This window comes from Sturnira hondurensis, unplaced genomic scaffold, assembly GCF_014824575.4.
Source record: "Sturnira hondurensis isolate 20B ecotype Veracruz unplaced genomic scaffold, ASM1482457v3 Scaffold0024822, whole genome shotgun sequence".
In the NCBI taxonomy this organism is placed as follows: Eukaryota; Metazoa; Chordata; class Mammalia; order Chiroptera; family Phyllostomidae; genus Sturnira; species Sturnira hondurensis.
In genome coordinates, this window is record NW_028097453.1 from 6692854 (window position 1) to 6711192 (window position 18339).

Genomic DNA, 18339 nt, shown 5'->3' on the forward strand with positions numbered 1-18339 from the left:
AATAGGGGAGCTGCCAAGCTGGTACTGATGCAGATTTCACCCCTAAAGGCATTGCTGGAGTGTTTCAAAGAGGTTACTACTGGTGTCCCAGCAAGTAGGTCAGTGGGAAGAAAGAGGGCATCACTGGGATTTCCATGGGGCAGGCAGCTTCCGTCCCTGTCAGCTACTGCTGGTCTTATAAGGAACTCAGACATGAGTGCAACGCACGTACCACTGAAGAGGGCCCACTGTGGACTCCACATTCCTGACCAAGACCTTTGCCCAGCACCACTGGGTCCCTTCACATTGTAATTAACTCCTCATAAAAGATGACAGGTAAAAAAATTTTTAAAGGGTAATACTGAATCCCATGAGGGGCAGATCAGCATAGTAGTCCAAAACACAAGCTCTGGAGACAGACCGCCTTGGTTCAGGGGGCAGCCCAGCTGCTTATTAATACCAGCTTGGCCATGTGATGCAACCTTTCCACGCCTAAGTCTCCTATCTAAAATGGGGGCCATGGTACTGCTCCCTCCTAACTGTGACTTAATAAAGCAGATTGATCAGAGGCAAAATATATCAAAACAAGAGAGAAAACAAAAACTCAACAACCACTGGTCTAACTGAAGCCAAAGAAATCCCTCCAATGGCTCAGGTGGCTATTCATAACCAGAGAAAACACTCTTACTTCACTGCAATTCAGAGCCGTGTCCACCCTCTGGCTCCGAATCAGATGTGGAAGGATCTGTGTGTTACCTCATTCCGTTTCTCATTCTCTCCTCCAAGAACCAAAAACGTGTCCCTCAAGCCTCCGTAGGCCTCATTATCTTGCAGATATTTTAGACTCCAATATGTTAGCCATTAAAAAGACGTCACTCTGTTAGATGACACCATCGCTGGGCAAGAGCCATAGATAATAAAACGGCTGCCAACCTTCCTTGGCAAATCCACAGAGCCAAAAGGACAATGGTGGAAAAGGTTCATGATGGAGGAGGGAGAACAAATAACAAGGCAGAGAAAAACGTTAAATACCGTAAGCCAGCGGACATGATGAAAAGCTCTGGCCTGGAAGAACAGGAGGAGTCTGGCAGGAGGCGGCTGCCTGAGTCCAGTACAGGACCAGCTACCTTGAACTGGAGATGCAGTTGCACTGGCTGGGGAGGGAGTCCAGCGCTGATTATTCCCACAGCTCTGCTCAACGTCACTCGTGCCAGGGACAACAAAAGAGTATGCAAAATCTACGGAGGCTAGAAAGATTGCCAGGAAAGAACAGGAGGAGATTGGCTGGAAAAAGCACAGACAATGGCTCTAGGGAGAAGAAATGAAAATACAGAAATTGAAAGTGAGATGCACAGAAAGTCGTGCTGCTGGAAAGAAGGCAAGTGGTCAGCTCATTGGCTCTAAGCTGGCTATGTGAGCCTTCAAGAGTGACAAGGAATCCAAGGTGAATGAGGGCAAGGTTTTCCGTTGACTGGCTAGCTGTGACTAACAGAGGAGGGTGACATCGTACTCTGGGTGCTGTTCCTGCTAGATTTGCAAATTCTGAAAGCTACTGACTCACTGTTCTCAATTCTACCATCAGTCAAATGGGCTCACTGAACCAATACCAATCAACTCGGAGATGAAAGTGGACAACCTGGACCACAGATACTATATGAGGTGATTATTACTCTTATTTGTATATTTATAATTTAAATGACTAGAAATAAATATCAGGTTAAGCTGTATAAAATTACTGCTATTTCATCATTTTGACCTACAAATATGGTAACTTTTTATGTTCAGCTTGATAGATAGATAGATAAGGGTGTAGACAAGATTTCAGATACATGGTTATAACAGAACTCTACTAACCGATTGTAACCGAGATTCCCCCTGCACCCTTGCTCCCCTGACTCCCAAAGATATGGTGTTTCTTGTGGGATCTAAGCAAAGATGAACTGGCCCAGGGCTAATGTCTAGCTGACTTTTTTTGCTATCTTCGAGCTTCCCCCACTCTACTTCCTCATCTCACAGTCCTCCTGCTGGCTGCATACTCCTCTTCAGTGGCTGTTGTGAGGAGAGGCTGGGCCTTGACTGGGGTTCCTGTCTGTGCCCAAAGAGATGGTTTCTTCCTCTATGAACATGGCCTTGGAATAACAGCTGCTTAAGAGAAAGGCACAGAAAAATTCTTTACTACCAAGTATTTTCCCCACCACCAGTAGACACCCCTCCCGTTGGGTTAATTACAAGTCTCATTAAGCATCCTCTTCCAGCAAGCAAATCCATCCATTCCTGTAATGCAATGGCTCCGTTTTCAGATCACCATCCCCTGAAACGTTATGGAATGGGATACCAGGCACCCACAAAACTACCACCAGCCACATTCCCTGTGAAAGGTAGTGCCAATGGACAATCAGTTCGGGCTCCGGTTAATTCCTACACTGCATCCTTTGGGCCCTATCATTTTCTCAGTGAGGGGTGACCTAGGGAAACAATTAGCCCGTATGAACCAACCTCGCTATCACTCAAGACCTGCCACCAGCTCCTTTCTGACGGCCCCGAGTCGTGGAATTTGAGTGTCCCAGCTCAAGCCTGAGAGAGTGGACTCCACAGAGAAAAAGATGCCCTCCTGGAAAGCTATACCAGCTCCCTGAACTACAGGTGGGCCACTCCACCTGGGACCTACCATGAAACCACAGCAGTGGCTTCCGGGGCAGCATGTCCACTGGGAGCACGAGGAGGAAGGCATGTCACACGGGGCAGTGCCGCTAACAGTTATCTTAGATGCAGTGAGGCTGGGAGTAAGGGGAAGCCCAATGTCAAAGACCAGAGTCATATACTTAGGACTTAAAACAAGTTCATAGACCCTCTCACTCCCCACACAGATCAAATTTTTAATCCTCTCCTTTTCATGTACGTGTTTGCTTTGGAGGAAGTCCCTGGGAATTATATAAAATTTCCCAAGCTGACTTGAGCTTTCTCTAAAATCTTGGCAGCCACCCCTCCCAGGAACAAAGCTCTCACACTAGATGTGGGCCAAGGGCCCCCACAGAGTCCGCTCCTCCGGCTGCCCCTCGAGTTGCAACGTCTGTGGTCGGAATGCTCCCTCTAGCTGAGCACGGTGGGCTGTCCAGGCATGTGGACGGGTGCACCTCCCAAGGCTGCTTCTTGACCACGAGACTCAGTGCGAAGACTGTTGCTTCTCTCCAGTTTCATCACCTTTGTCTTCCCTTTGGCATGGGTTTCCCATCAAAGGGGCACCCCCAAATATGTAATCTTCTCTCTCAGGGTTTTGTGGGTTGACCTTTCTCAACTAAGTCTTACTCTGCTCTGGCTCAGCCCCTGAGACCCCTTCTTTCTTGAGGCTCCCAGACTCTGAGACAGACTGGCACCCTCAGTGGACCTGAAGGCTGCGTGTGTCTAATCCACAATAAGGGTGAATCGGTGTCTCAGCAGCGGTCTGGCTCAGACTGGGCTCAAAATTGCCTTTAGTCTTTCAAACTAAGCTTCTTTATAAATTCACTCTTTTTTCCCTTTTTATTTAGTATCCAAAACTAACTCCCTACTGTTGCTATACCTGACTCTCCCCTACTTGGGGTAAGGCTTTCTCACTCTAGAGTTCCTAGCTTTTCATTTCTCTGCTACTACCCGATTCTGGTTACTGTTCTGTAACTACATGAACAAGAATTATTTTACTCTGTACACCTGACACTATGGAAAAAAAGGACCTAAAAACTGAAACCTGAAAAAGGTACAGTCCCATCCCCAGGAGCCTATGTTCTAGCCGGGACAGAGCCCCAGTACACGGACCACAGGACAGAAAGTCACCTCAGGTTGAGGGGATCAATTTCCCCCCAGGAGCAGGAAGGTGTTACTGTCTCCTCCTGGCAGGAGGCAGCTCCCAGAGGGAACTCTGGGTACTGTGCCCGGTTAAAGGTCTGATTACAGTAAACAGTACTGACCTACTCCCCACCCAAAGCCAGTTTTGGACCACATCTTTCTTTATCCTTGCCTGAGGACGTGTTATCATTGGTCTTAGAGAAAGAGAGGAAGGGAGAGAAATATTGATGCAAGAGACAAGCATTAATTGGTTGGACCACACAATTTCTGAGATATCTAGAAGGAGGAACAATTTCCCTCCCATTGCAAAGACAAGGTCTGGAAGCAACATCGGTCAGGGTTTCCACTCCAAAAGGCCCGGGTGTCTACCACTCTCCCCCATCCCCCCCACATACTCACATACATGAATACAAACACATACATGGGAGCACACACATGCACGCTCTTCTGGTGGAGACTTCTGATTGGAGACATAGTTACATGGAAATGAAAGAGCTCGAAGCTCCACAAGTCAAGTCTGCAGGGTGCTAACCTCTCACACTGGGGTGTGTGAAGGACACTTCCTAAAGAAGCAGGGAGAAATGTGACAGGCTTGGATACTGGTGACGTCACAGGGCTGACACTGTGGACTCACTGGAGCTCCTTCTGGGGTTCTGGAAGGCCCCATACATATCACCTCTTGTCCTTATTTGAATGCAGAATAAAGTCCAAGGGAGACCTAGGAGCCCGATGCAATGGAGACCAGCACACCAGTGTGACTACTGATGAAAGCATCTGGAGACTGTGGCACGGGTATGAAGGCTGCGTGAGTGGGCCCAAACTCCCCTGCAATAAGCTGGCTCCCCAAACTGTGGGCCTCCTCTGCTGGGCTTACCATACAACAGAGAGGGCCCAGAAGGTCAGCCTTCTGTAGGCAAGCAGGTCCTGAAGAAGTCCTCCTCCCAGGCTCAGCAATGAGATCAGTCGCTCTGGTTCCCATCAAGGGGAAGAAACAGTGATGAGGCTAGAAGCCAGGAATATTTCTCCAAGGATATCACTTTGCATTAAAATAGGAAGAATGGGAACTAAGCATCCTTACCCCAGCCACCCTCAGAGGACGCTGCCATCAACCCAGCTGCATGAGAAGACTGGCACTGTCTTGACAGGCTTGTGGGCCAAGAGACTGACACAGGACCGTTGTGGGTGGCTGTGTCCTCCTCATCTTTCCCCTCACATGCCTCCCTTCCTGGATCATGCCGGGGTAGATTGAGATCAACAAACCTGAACGTGTTTTGGTTTGAGGTTTGGCAAATTCTGTAACTCCAAAGTATTCCACAAATGTTTTGTGTTCTGCAAAACCAAAAAACACCAGCCAAGCGCTTTCCCCCCTAATTTTTAAGCCCATGTGTTTAAAAGGAAATGTAATCCGTATGTTTGGGGTACATTTATATGCAACTCGACAAACCATGTTCATCTGTGTGAGGCATTTGATGTCTAACAGGCACGGGGAAGATCACAGATTTGTAAGAACTCAATTAGCAGGAGAAAGGCAATAGACAAGGCACTGGTTGGAAGGCAAGGAACTGGGCTCTGATGATGGCACAGAACCACCAGGAGATTTATAGACAATCCTCTACACCCCCAATCCTTCCCATCTGCAAAATGGCCTTAATAATTCTCACCCTCATGAGATCCTGCAGGCAGCTAGCGAGGATTAAATTGTGAAAGCCAGGTAATTTTGAGCGTGTCAAGGAGAAAATGTAAGGGCCACTGTACTCGCACCAAATTTAGTTTAGCCTGGCTTCCTGGAGACCGGAGGATAAGCTGGCTTCTACCTTTAATGATTCATCCTTGCTCCATAGTGAGACTGGTGACGTCAGTGCCATTGTTTCACCTGTTAGGGAAGTTCAGCCTGACTTCCTGTCCTCTACTTGGGAACCTCTTGTTCACAGGGGTGGAGAAAGCGGATGACAATGTCCTGGGAAAGTGCACAAAGATAGGCAGAGAATACTCAGATTGCTTTATTTGGAAAATAGAAGGTTCTGGGTATTTGAGTAATATCTTTAAATAGATGAAGAGTTTTTAGATAAAGAATTCTGTTCTCCATATCCATTGAACATAAAATAAGTCCGGTTTAAACTGTTGGCACGATAGAGCAGAAAGTGCACAGACTCTGAAGTCAGGCGGACTTGGGCTTTTGGTCCCTGTTCCAGCTCCACTGCGTGACATTAGGGAAGCGGCTTAAGCTCTCTAAGCCTCAGTTTCCCTATTTGTAAAATACAGGTTGTTTTGAAGATTGGAAGGAATAGAAGTAAAAGGTCTGGAACACAGTAAGCGTTCCATCTCAGATAACTTCAATAATTACTAATATTACTTAAAATAGCCTGCAGGTGTTCATGGGACTTAATGAGGACTTTCCATACTCTCAGGAAAATAACTAGATAAAGCACTGAAATGGGTTACTGGGAATCCATAGTTCTACTTTCCTGGAGTCCTCAGGAAGAGCCGCTCACCAGGCAGGACAGACAGTTGCAGAGCTGTAAGCTATTTGCCAGCCTTAAGGGCAAAAACAGACCAAGGCCACAGGACGTTTGAAGGTCCTTTTTGCCCCTTGAGGAGACAGGAGGACCTCAGGGCTTGAACTCAGATGTCATCACAACTTCCTAACCAGAGGCAAATACTTCAAGTTACAAGGCCCTATTCTCAAGTCCATTAAAGTGGGGATCCAGTTCCCACACCACAGCTCTAATGCTGGTCCTTGCAGCCGATCTATCCTCATTTTGTGGTCCAGGCCACGCCTCTGAAAAACAAGGACTCCAATGGGAGAGTAAAGCAAAGAAAAAAAAAGAAAAGCTTTGGCGCAAAAAGAAAATGAACACTCTAAAGGCCACTGGAGAGACAGGAGAAAAGAAAAAGAAAGTACTCAAATAACTAAAGACAGCAGGGCTGGTTGGCCCCGGGACAAACAGAGTTGTGTTGAGAGCAGAAATTCTTACCTCTAGTCACCGACCTTGTTGATAACCTGAAGGAAGCTACAGAGCTCTCCCTAGGAAATGCACATCAGCTCACCCACACACAATTTTACTCACAATACCTGGAAACTCATAGTACCCCTGAGATCCATCCCTGGACTCCAAGTTAAAGAACTGAAATACCCTAGAGGCTCCTCTATGAAAGCACAGCTCCTGCTGTGGCTCCTATCATTAACGAGGTCCTGGGTGAGCCCGGGGGTTCCAGTCCTGAAAAGGACGCAGCAGGAAACAGCTCACAAGGACACAGAAACTCGCTGGGACAAAGAGGTCTGTCCCTCTGAAATGAAAGGAACAGCTATTCGTTCTTCGTTGGCTAAATTTTGTAAGCAAAGGCTTTTGTCTCATTTTAAACAAAGACTCGTTGAAAAGGAAAGTATTTGGCCTGGAGTCCATATGCCTGAGTTCTCCTTGAGCTATATCACCAACTAGTTGCTTGACCTAAAACATATTATTCAATTTTGTCATCTGCAAACTGGAAGTTTAAGTGGATCTTACTTCATTCCATGGGTGTGACCTTAAAAAATTCTGAGGTAAATAAAATTTTATAGACATCTAAGTGTATTTGAAATGTACAATAAGGGTTTCATAAAGAAGTACCATACTTTCATAAATCATTTTCTAAAGGAAATGATCACTACAACCAATTTTTATCATAAATCTGGATTCAAATATAAGGGGCCACATAGTTTATGAAGTGATTCTAAATATAAAACTAGTTTATCTGGAAACTCTTGCAGAGAAAATAGCAAAGAATAACTCCTGACAACCTGGGTCATTCCAATGTAAAGAAATGCCTCCAATTTGGAAAATGTCTTAACACAAATAGTTCTCACAAAGCGCACACCTTTGTAAGAACTGTATGTCACATTTGCTATTTCAGTGTGGTTCGTGTAAAATTAAATTTTCTGATTGGATAACCTGGGATCAATCTGGTTTCCCTGGCAATTCCAGTTCTCTCCTAACTCCCTGTGGGTAACTGGTTTTACATGTAATTTTAGACAGGAGGGATTCAGAGAGAAGAAAGAAGAATTAGCTAGAAAAACACTAGAGTCTTCAAAGGCCATTTACAACAGGAGCAGAGTTCAATATACGGCAGCAATTCCTAAGAGTCTCACTATACAACAACCTACCCATGATAATGATGTTAGGTCACCCACAGTGGTGGTGCTGTAGAAACCCTCTTTAATAAAGCAGAAAACATCTAATATGTTTTGGAAATATTTCCCAGGAAAAAATGGTTGCTTTTTAAAATGAACTTACAGCTCTTAAAGGTAATAACTTTGTGAAACATTTTACTTGTCCACAATTATGTATTTTCCTGATAATGAAATATCACTGTGTAGGTGCCGTAGGCACATAGAGATGCTTTTGGGGAAAAGTAGCAATCTTCTGATGATCATAAATCACATCAAATTTGTTTTAAGCAACTGAATTACCACGTAGGGTATAGAGGGGAAACTACCATGAGGGATTTGATCTGCTAGTTTAATTTAGTGTGTTAAAGAATCTGGATAATTCAGCCTCTGGCAGGGGCAGCTTTTTCACTCTTAGATCAGCTATTTCTCTGCACAGTGGCTTAACATGCAGGTGTTTCCAAAAAGCAGGAGCCAAATGCCACCAATGGCGCATGACAGGGATAATGTCATAAAGAAAAGAAATACCCATACGTCTCTTTCCCAATTGTTCTTACCTGTTTCTCCCAGAATCTCTGAATCCTTTAGCAAAAGGGTTCCGGTCAATTTTTAATCTGGTGATCTGGAAACCAACAAAAAAAAGCATGAATTGTATTTTCATTCATGGACTTCCTTTCTGGTTGCTCCTAAAAAAATTAACAACAATCACTCTAGTAATAACAGCTAGTGTTTTATTTAGTTTCTTTTTAGTTGGAGATTTAAATTGAAGTTGATACGGGACTAGGGCCTGGCACACAGATGTCCGACCCACCTGACCCACATCTCCCTAGAAAACAAGGTTTTCCCAGTATGACTCTGTAAACTCTTTTTAACTCACCTTTCTTGCCTCAAATGATGATAAACAAAACAAAAGCATTGAAATAGAAAACTGGGTCCATGGTACATGACATACAGGAGGTCCCTGAAAAGTGTTTATTGAATGAAGGAGTAAATAAGTGAGTAAACAATGAATGAATGGATTCAGCCAATCCAATCAGGTGGAATCACCAAGACAACCTGTTCATCTAAAGGATCCAAATCATTGACTGTATTAACCATTTTACTTAAGTTGTGCCATCCAGTCACTAGGGATTGTTCCTTTAGTGATCTGAAATGGTCTCATAAAAGAGAAGTACCTATTCTTTTGTCTGAAAATATGTGACTGGATGGGGCAGAATGCAGTGTGCCTCTTCCGATCTCCAAGGCTCACAAGAGAATCGGGAGAAATGGAGAGGCAGCTTCATAAGGCTGAGCAAACCCAATGCAAACTGCATGGACCAGCTTAAACAAGTCCTTAGGGGCCATCTGGTCAACCTGCACTCAGTGCATAAGTATCCATCTCATCCTATCCTAACTCCCTCAATCCCTGCAGTATCTGTACATATTATCCTGGTAAACTAGAACAAGCCTGACCAACAAATTCCATATGCATTCCAGTGGTTCTACTTCCAGCCTTGGTCATGGGACACACTTCAATAACTTCATGTCTCAGCCTGATGTTAATGACTTACTACATTCACGTAATAGACACATTCAGTCAATAGGGGTGGGGGCTAGGGAGCTCAGTAAAGGAGGAAAGACACTCTCAATGAAAAGTAGTTCTAGAAATAAAAGGAATCTCCTTATTTGAGATCATCTTTTTTCCCCAATTATTGCAGAACTTATCACTAGGATGTTCAAGTTCTTTCCGAGGTTGCAAATCTTCCACCAGAATAGAATTTCCCAAAGCCACAGCCTTTAAAAGTCTAACTTCAACATCAGATTCTGATGAACACACTTGAAAGTACCAAAGTTATTTTTCCCCTCGACATTCCTTGCCTCTAGAATGGCATACTAATAATGTAGCACTAATAATGCAGCAAAAGCAATTTCACATCCATTTTATAGACCAGAGCGGGAGCCTGAAGCTTGGGCTTTCCAAAATGCACTGTCTGCCACGTGGTTACCGAACTGAGTTTAAAGACCGTCACTGTGTTCTGTTTTTGACTTAAAATCAGTTCTTTCTTTCTTCATAATCCACAGCAATAAACCACACACCACATTTTCTTTTCAAGTTGGGGTTATAATATTTTATTTTCTCTTTCAAGTTGGCTTATCCCGTCCGACTCATTTCTGATAGGGGTTTCTGATATATGATTGTGCTGCCATGTTTGGGGGGTCTTCTAAGACCCTGTAAATATAACAACATTCTATATCATGGGCCTGGGAGAAAAGGTTGAAAATCCGTTTCCTACAATTCACTGGATCTCAGGCCCAGGGGCCTGCATGGAGATTTAATAGGCAAATGCCACCGAATGTTAGGAAAAACAACACCTCTATACTTGTTTCAAAGCTTTTAATGTGAGATTCAGAGAACTTTATTAAGAGTGTTGTTCTACTACTCGTTATGGATTTATTATCAAGTGTCTTTTGTGTGCGAAGTAATGTGATAGGTGGCATAGCTGGCGGAATGGTGAGCGGTCAGTACGTGGTTGGGTATTGGCTTTCCCCCCAACCCAGGAAGCTTATAACCTAGAAGAAAAAAGCAGAGATAGACACTAATAATTACAACATGAAACAGAAAGTGATTAGGTTTGCCATAAAGGCAGAGTGCCATGAGAGCTTAGAGAAGGTAGTGATTAGTCCAGGTTGAAGGGCTCTGAGGTCTCACTTTGAAGGTAGCACATGAGCTACATGTGAGTAGTTAATTTTCAACCCTACCCCATAACTACAATTAGACCTTACATGCCTGTCTGTCTCTATCTCCCTACCGTAGACCTGGTTACCCTCATCCAATCATCCACTGACTAAACTAAACTAAACTCTAAACATCCTTCATACTGATCTCCCCTCTCCCACTCTTGTCCCTGCCCAATCTTCTCCACACAGCAACCAAGGAGGTCTTTGTTAACAAGCCACTGGACTGTGTCATTCTTTTCTGTAGCTACTGCTATGCTCAGAATGCAGTCCAAGCTCCACACCTGGCCTGGCAGGACTAGCCTGCCCTGGCTCCTGCCTACCTCTCTGTCCCCACCGGCACTCCTCTGTCCAGGTTCATAGGCTCCAGCCCACCTGGGCTGCTCTCAGTGCTGGGATGTGCCAAGCTTGCTCCCTGCTCAGGCCCCTCACACTCTCTCCAGACAAAAACATTCTTTTCTATACTCTTCATACAGCTGACTCCTCCTCTTCCCCCTAAGTCTCACTCTAAATGTTATCTCCTAAGAGAGGTCCTCCTTGAATGCCCCTCCAAAATAGCATACCTCTACTCTCTTGAACTGCATCTTCTTTAATTCCATTTTGGCTCTTAACCCAGTTGGCAATCATACATTTATTTTGTTGCTCACATATTTACTATTTGTCTCTCCCCTGGTCTACTGGCAGGAACCCTGTCTATTTTATGGATCATTTTATTAGGCAGAATATAATATGACATGCTATTCATGCTCAGTAAGTATTTGTTCAGTGAATGAATGAATGAGCGAAGGATGCTGTGGAAAGCAGGGATCGCCAATCCCAAAGCCATAATGAGCCTTAGAGACTATAGACCAAATGATTCCCTCAATCCTATTTGCTTTCATTGTAGGCAATACAGACAAAAGTCTTAAATGTCTTTCCAATGAGAACGAGGTCTATTAGTAGCTCCCTGTACAGCCAATGTTCTTCTATAGGAATCATGTTGAAACTCGGTTCAATGATAATGAGGAGACATAGAAAATACAGAGTTCGTGGAAGTATTTTTCTTCACTGATTTTATGTCCATAACCTTACACTGATTTGTGTCATCTGAGTTATGGAAGACTGTGGCCCATGAGGGGGTGGTTGCTGGTCTGGCACCATTCATTTTAATCATTTTCACTGACTTTTTTGCCTACTAACATAGAGGCAGTTAAAGAAATTATATCCCAGAATTCACAATGTAGACATGAATTGCACAACCTACAAAGAAAACAAAATCTTGAGTATGATTTTACAGAACCAAGGATGAAAGGCCCTGACCTAATAAACACTCTCTTCATCTTATTTTTCACCATATTGTTTGAAGAGTGTTCCACTGGAATTTAAAAACCAAACCTTAGCCTGTGTGAAAAAAAAAAAGTTTTTATACCGATGTGATTGGAAAGTTAGGGTAAAACTGGCTCACTAGTTTAAGATATAATGAGTGACTCAGAAATCCTGTTAGATTTGCTTACACAAACCTGGCTGTGGTTGCTGACTTTCTAGCTGGTTCATGGAGCCAATTCTCATCCAGAAATAAGACTGTTACCTGAGGAGAATGGGGCTGGATCTTTCTGAAATCTAGTTTCCTGTTTGGGGAGGAGAAAAAAACTCCTCAAGGTTCAGCAGGCGTTTTGCCTCAGAGAAGACAAAGATTCTGTAATGGAAATTTCCTGCTAATTCCGTGAGGACATGTTGGCGTCAGCCTCTTCCAAGAAAAAGCATAAAGTGTGGAGTCACCTTTATTCCAACTTCTACCACCTTATTCTCCACGATGAGATTCTGGGCACAGTGCACCCTCCTCTCTGCCGCAGGCCCGCCAAGTTGGCACTCTGAGAGCAAATAACAGTAATAATAACTTCAGTATGCTAGCAGCCCCAGGAGTCTGTGGGTCAGTCAGCAAGGGTGGGAGGAAGAAATGGGAAAGGGGGAAAGAAAAGCATAAGATGTTTCATGACATAGAAAGTCTTTCTTCACACTTCACTATTTATATCCAAAAAAGCAGAACCACAGATATATAAAGAAACTGGTAGTAGAAGAGGGTCAGCTAATCATTCATTCAATCATTTTCCAAGGATATATCCAGAGCTCTGCATCATGGAACAGACACAAATGTCTGAGAATTACGGAGATGAAAGTGTCCTTCATCTTGACTAGTGGCTTCTGGGCTTCAAAATCTCATAGGCCAGCCCTGGCTGGTATGGCTCAGTGGATTGAGCACTGGTCTGTGAACCAAAAGGTCATCATCGGTTCGATTCCCAGTCAGGGCAAGTAGCTGGGTTGTAGGCCAGGTCCCCAGGTGGGAGTGTGTGAGAGGCAATCGATTGATGTTTCTCTCCCTCTCTTTCTCCCCTCCTTTCCCCTCTAAATAAATAAATAAGTAAATAAATAAATAATAAGTCTTTAAAAATATGTCATAGGCCAATTCTACTTCCTCCCCCTTCCAATTCAAATATCTCCTGATATTTGAAAGATCAACACTGATATCCCAATTTTTTATTCTACCAAGTGAAGAGAGTTCACACCTACCAACTCCTATAATCATTAGTTCATAAAATACATGAAATTTTCACATCAAAAAAGTAAAAAGGGCAAAATTTTCAACTGCAGGGTCTACTAAAGTGAATGTTTGCATGTATAAAAAGTCCCTATCTATACTGTCTTTATTTTTCCTCATCTTTTCAGTGAACCATAAAAATCTTCATTGACTGGTGACCAAGGAGCACTGATTCAGACCAAGCCACCAACTCGCAAATGAGAATACTAAGGTGGGGTGATTTGTCAAAAACAATACTCCCCCTGGCTGGTGTAGCTCAGTGGATTGAGCTCGGGCCTGCGAACCACACGATTGTGGTTCAATTCCCAGTCAGGGCACATGTCTGGGTTGCAGGCCAGTTCCCAGCAGGGGACTCACGAGAGGCAACCATACATTGATATTTCTCTCCTTCTCTCCTCCCTTCCCCTCTAAAGATAAATTTTTTAAAAAAAGCAATACTCCCAATCTGGTGTTTTCCACCATGCTGCACTGTTTTCTATTGACCGTGCAACCATCATTTTTAAAAAGCTTAAAACAGGCCCTGGCTGGTGTAGCTCAGTGGATTGAGTGCGGGCCTGCGAACCACACGATCGCGGTTTGATTCCCAGTCAGGGCACATGCCTGGGTTGCAGCCAGTTCCCGGCAGGGGACACACCAGAGGCAACCATACATTGATGTTTCTCTCTCTCTCCTTCCTTTCCCCTCTAAAAAATAAATGAATAAAATCTTTTTAAAAATTGTATACAGTTTAAAAAAATAAAAATAAATAAAAAGCTTAAAACATTGAGAGGAAGACTGGAGACACACAGTTCAGCAAATGAGAGGGTCATGAGAGAGGTGCCCTCACTAATCGTGCCATGAGGAAAGCTCATTTGCAGCTGAAAATGTAAGCAAGGTGGTACGGGGTTGTTTGTGCACCAAACTTAAAGAACAGAAGGAATCTAAACAGATAGAGATGAAGGGGAAGGCCATTCCTGCAGAGATGACAGCACATGCAAAAGTAAGGCAGCTACGAAGTACAAGCAGTAAAATTTGAACCAGATTGCTGAACTCTTGGGGATGCTTAATGAGAATTAATGAAAAATAAGCCTACACATGTAGCTGGTAATCAGCCACAGAGGACCTCAACTGACAGGCTCAGGATCCCGGTCTTGGCTTCCGAAGCACCAAGGATTGACGGACAATTTTTGACACGGAAACGATGTAGTCAGAGCTGTGCTTTTGGAAGACCCAGCTGGCAATGAATACATGTGAGGGCTGGTGAGACAATAAGCTTGCAGCCCAGGTGACTCCACCAGAAGCTATCGCAAGAGCCTAAGATGGGGTGGGGAAGGAGGGGTAGGCCATGGGGTGGGGAAGTCAGGTCCAGAACAAGAGCAGAAGCAATGAGATTAGAAAGGGGAAAATATTCCATCAGTAGAAGAAGCAGAGTTTAATGGCAGATTGGATGTGAGAGAGTCGGGTGTGCAGCCTGGGCGACAAGATGGAAGTCAACAGGAAACATAGGCTTCGACAATGGAGAGGACCAGGAAGAGTCACAAATGAAAAGTACAGTTTGGAGTATTTTGTTTACCAGCAACAAAACACCATGTCCCCACCTCTCAAGTGTGGACTCACTAGAACTGCACTGGTCCAGGATATTGCAGAGGTTTAAACAAGTGTACAGACATGAACACTCATAATTTTCAATACTTGAAAACTGTGTGTCAACTACCTCTGTTCAATAACAACATTGCTCCCAACCCCCATTAAAAAGCATGCAGGAAAAAACGAAGGAGAAATGATAAATTCAGAGCTAACACAGACCTTAGAAAGTATAGGCCAATGGCACATTTTCTTGAGGAATAAACCTGAGCCCAGAAAGAAAACGCCACTTGCTCAGAGTGACACAGATAGCCAGTGGAATGTTTAGGACTAAAGCTTGGTCTCCAAATGTCGGGTGCACTGCAGTGTGTGGACAAGACACAGCCTTCCCTTAGGAAACTGGGTAACCTTGCCCACCTCCCTCTATTGTCCTTTCTTCATTGTGTTCCTCCAAGCAAGCTCCTGAGAACAATGATCTGACCACTGGCTTTTTTTCCCCTTTTACTCTCATAGAACTCCTAACCACCCCCTTAAAAAGACATAGAAGAAGTAAACAATTTTGCCATAAAATATTAATTGTCCTCATGCTGGGAGGTTGAGGGCAATAAAAACACAGCAATAGGTGAATACAGCTCACAGAAGAGAACAGTTTATGCTACCTGGCCTCTTCAAGACAACTCTGAAAATGATTGTTTAGCTCACAGCTCTGACTTACAGGCTGCAGACCTCAAGGTTCCTGGGGGAAAGAGCTGAGGTTAGTTTGCTTTATTACAAGTCACTGCACTACATTAAATCATATCTACAGAGCCAAAGGGAATGTTAAACAATCACGCTGGTTGATTTATCCAGGGACGCGAAGCTTGTTAAACAAGCTGTTATCTTGACTTCAAAATGGGCAGAACTGAGTATGACTCATCTATTTTGAATGTCTGCATATCATGAATTCACCAACACGACATGAGAACAGAGAGATCAAAGTGGTTACCTATTGATTATAATTTCTTCAAGAGCCAAGGCGGCTCCTCCAATTCCCAACAATCCCCTTTCTCCTTAATGAGCAATTTCTTTAAAGTGGCCTCTGCTCCCCACTCTCCTTCAGGTCTGTGTGGACCTGGTCATTTAGCAATGTCAGCTGATTGCCACTAATTAGATGCCAGACTCGTGTCAGTGACTTTACCCATGTTCCCTTGTCTGGTACTCATGGGGCTGGGACATTTCAGACCAGAATACAGGTTGAAAGGTGGTAAGAAAGTTGTCCAAGGTCATATAATTCATCACTAGAAAAGTCAGAAATTGAACCAGGTATGTCTGTTGCCAAATCCCATGATCTTAATCACGGTTTCCTGCCCCCACCAAGCCACCATGGCCCCACCCAAGTCCAGGTATAGACAAAATATTTATACAACAAGAATGTACTCAGACACAGGCAAATACCTATGAGAGAAGGCCGAGGAAGAGAAAGGGGTTTCAGGTACCCACGTTTGGTCTTCTTTCTTTGTCGCCGTGAGCTGTAGCTTTCTAGTTTCGGCCTGAGTTACCCTGGTGACCCTCCTGGCCTCTAGGACTGATCTCAATGAGTTCACTCATCACTGCTCTAGTTTGTCCTACAAACTAAATTCTAAAGTTGTAGAATATATTGCCACATCTCTGCCTTTGGGAATAGTCTTGGGATAAAATCCAATCCATTATTCAGAGAACTGAGACTTAAACTTTCCCTCTTCCAACCCAGTTAATCCCAAGGTTCTAGTCACTCCAAAGACCAAGTCTATGATGCTGCTCTATCTTCTGTCAGAGCCTGAAACATCTTGATGGTTTGAGTTTTCTGTAAGGATCCTCCACGGCCTCTGCAATTACACCATCTAAGGTGTTTGAGAGGATTTGATCGTTTTTAAATAGGGCCCAAAGCAAACGAAAGCCTTTCTTATACTTGAGATCAAACAAGGCATTCACAAGGGACATCTGAAATTGGGAATGTGTCAGAGCTGATGAGAAAATGTAACATTTACCAGGCTAAGGGGTTGTTGTACTTCAAATTCCTCTGAAGGTAAGAACATCTAAGGACCCTTATTCAGATATATCATGAAAGATAGGAACACTCTTCCTGTGTGAAACCATTATATAACTCGCCTTCACATAGCAAGCACTCGATAAATACTCAGTAAATAAGTGTTTTTTTCTCTACTGCTTTCTTTGTCAGAGCATTATACAGACTACCAAATACAAAAAGGAGTGAGTATCATACTGTGATTTCATCTTGCTCCAAGCGGGTCCAAAATAAAAGTATGCAGGCTTTCCAGCAAAATAAGCAAAAAATTTTTGTTTCAAGGAAAAGGATTCATTGCAGGATCCTATTAATTGGACAATTTGCCAAAAGATGAAGTATCATCTAATTTACAAAAATGATATTCACATGTAACTTTTAGGGAATTGCACTGTTAGATCATTTGTATATCCAAAAAAAAAGTCCTTGTTCAGAATGCGCCATAATCCCAGACTTGGTTTCTCTCCCCCTCCCCCACCCACATACCTCCTACCTTAGTCTGGCTAATTCAGAAAAATGTCTCAACATTAGAAAAAGCATCAGCTCTTCCAGGAAAACTTCCCCCATTCTCCCAAAAAACAAACAATACCCTGTCTACATCTATTGTGAAATTATTCTACTGTATTATCATTATGTATACACATGTCTTTCACTCAACTAAAACTCTGTTTAGGGAGAAGTCTTAACCTGCTCAATTCTTCTACTAAGCTTGGAACAGTATCAGTTGTCACTCAATATTTATGGAATGAATGGACATATTACTGACATTAAAACATACAGATCCTAGGGTGTAACTGGTGATCACACATAAGTAAAATTAGACTGAAAGTGTAGGTGAAGCTGTGGGTCTTAAATAGAATTTTAGGAGCCTGGTGAGTTTAATGCAGCCAGGGCAGAGGTACACAAAAAAGGGAAGGAATGAATCAAACCCCAGTACTTGCCCACGATGAAGAACACTTGCCAGGATGTGGTAAACACTGTGAACATGGGTACGAGTACAGACAGGTATGAAGATGACTTAGGAGGTTTGCTCTTCTTGGGCAAAGATCTTGTCTCTGATCTAAATCGAGACCATGCCAGCTGCCACTAGGCGTTACTGCCTTGTCATCACCAGTGCCTTGGGAGCCCTGCAAGCCCGCTGGGCTCCTCATTCCCTGCTCCTCAGTGCCGTGTACAAGGACTAAGCATTTCTCACCAAAAGTCTGAATAAGCTCATTTAAGAGCAGACACAGCAGGAGACTCTCAAAGGCAGCCTCTTACCTGCTGGTTCTGATAGGCTGTGACCGTGGTGAACACAGTCTCAGGAAAGTTGAACGTTTTCACTCCATCCCCAACGGGGACAGGTTTGGTGGGTGAAAGGTCGCTGCTGAAATCCTTGCGAATCACANCCACTGGGCGTTACTGCCTTGTCATCACCAGTGCCTTGGGAGCCCTGCAAGCCCGCTGTCTCCCATTCCCTGCTCCTCAGTGCCGTGTACAACGACTAAGCATTTCTCACCA

At 43.8% G+C, this 18339-nt stretch overlaps 1 protein-coding gene across 4 annotated transcripts in view; it reads right to left on the bottom strand.

Moving 5' to 3' along the window:
• TBX15 (T-box transcription factor 15) overlaps positions 1-18339 on the bottom strand; it is a 111846-nt gene that overhangs the window by 18156 nt on the left and 75351 nt on the right. For 3 of the 4 annotated variants that reach the window (XM_037038873.1, XM_037038870.1, XM_037038872.1), the window contains exons 6-7: positions 18100-18213; positions 8503-8567 (exon numbers count right to left, since the gene is read on the bottom strand). In XM_037038873.1, coding sequence (XP_036894768.1) covers positions 8503-8567; positions 18100-18213 — 179 coding nt within the window. The remainder of the gene's footprint in view (positions 1-8502; positions 8568-18099; positions 18214-18339) is intronic. The other variant, XM_037038871.1, reaches the window with a different exon arrangement.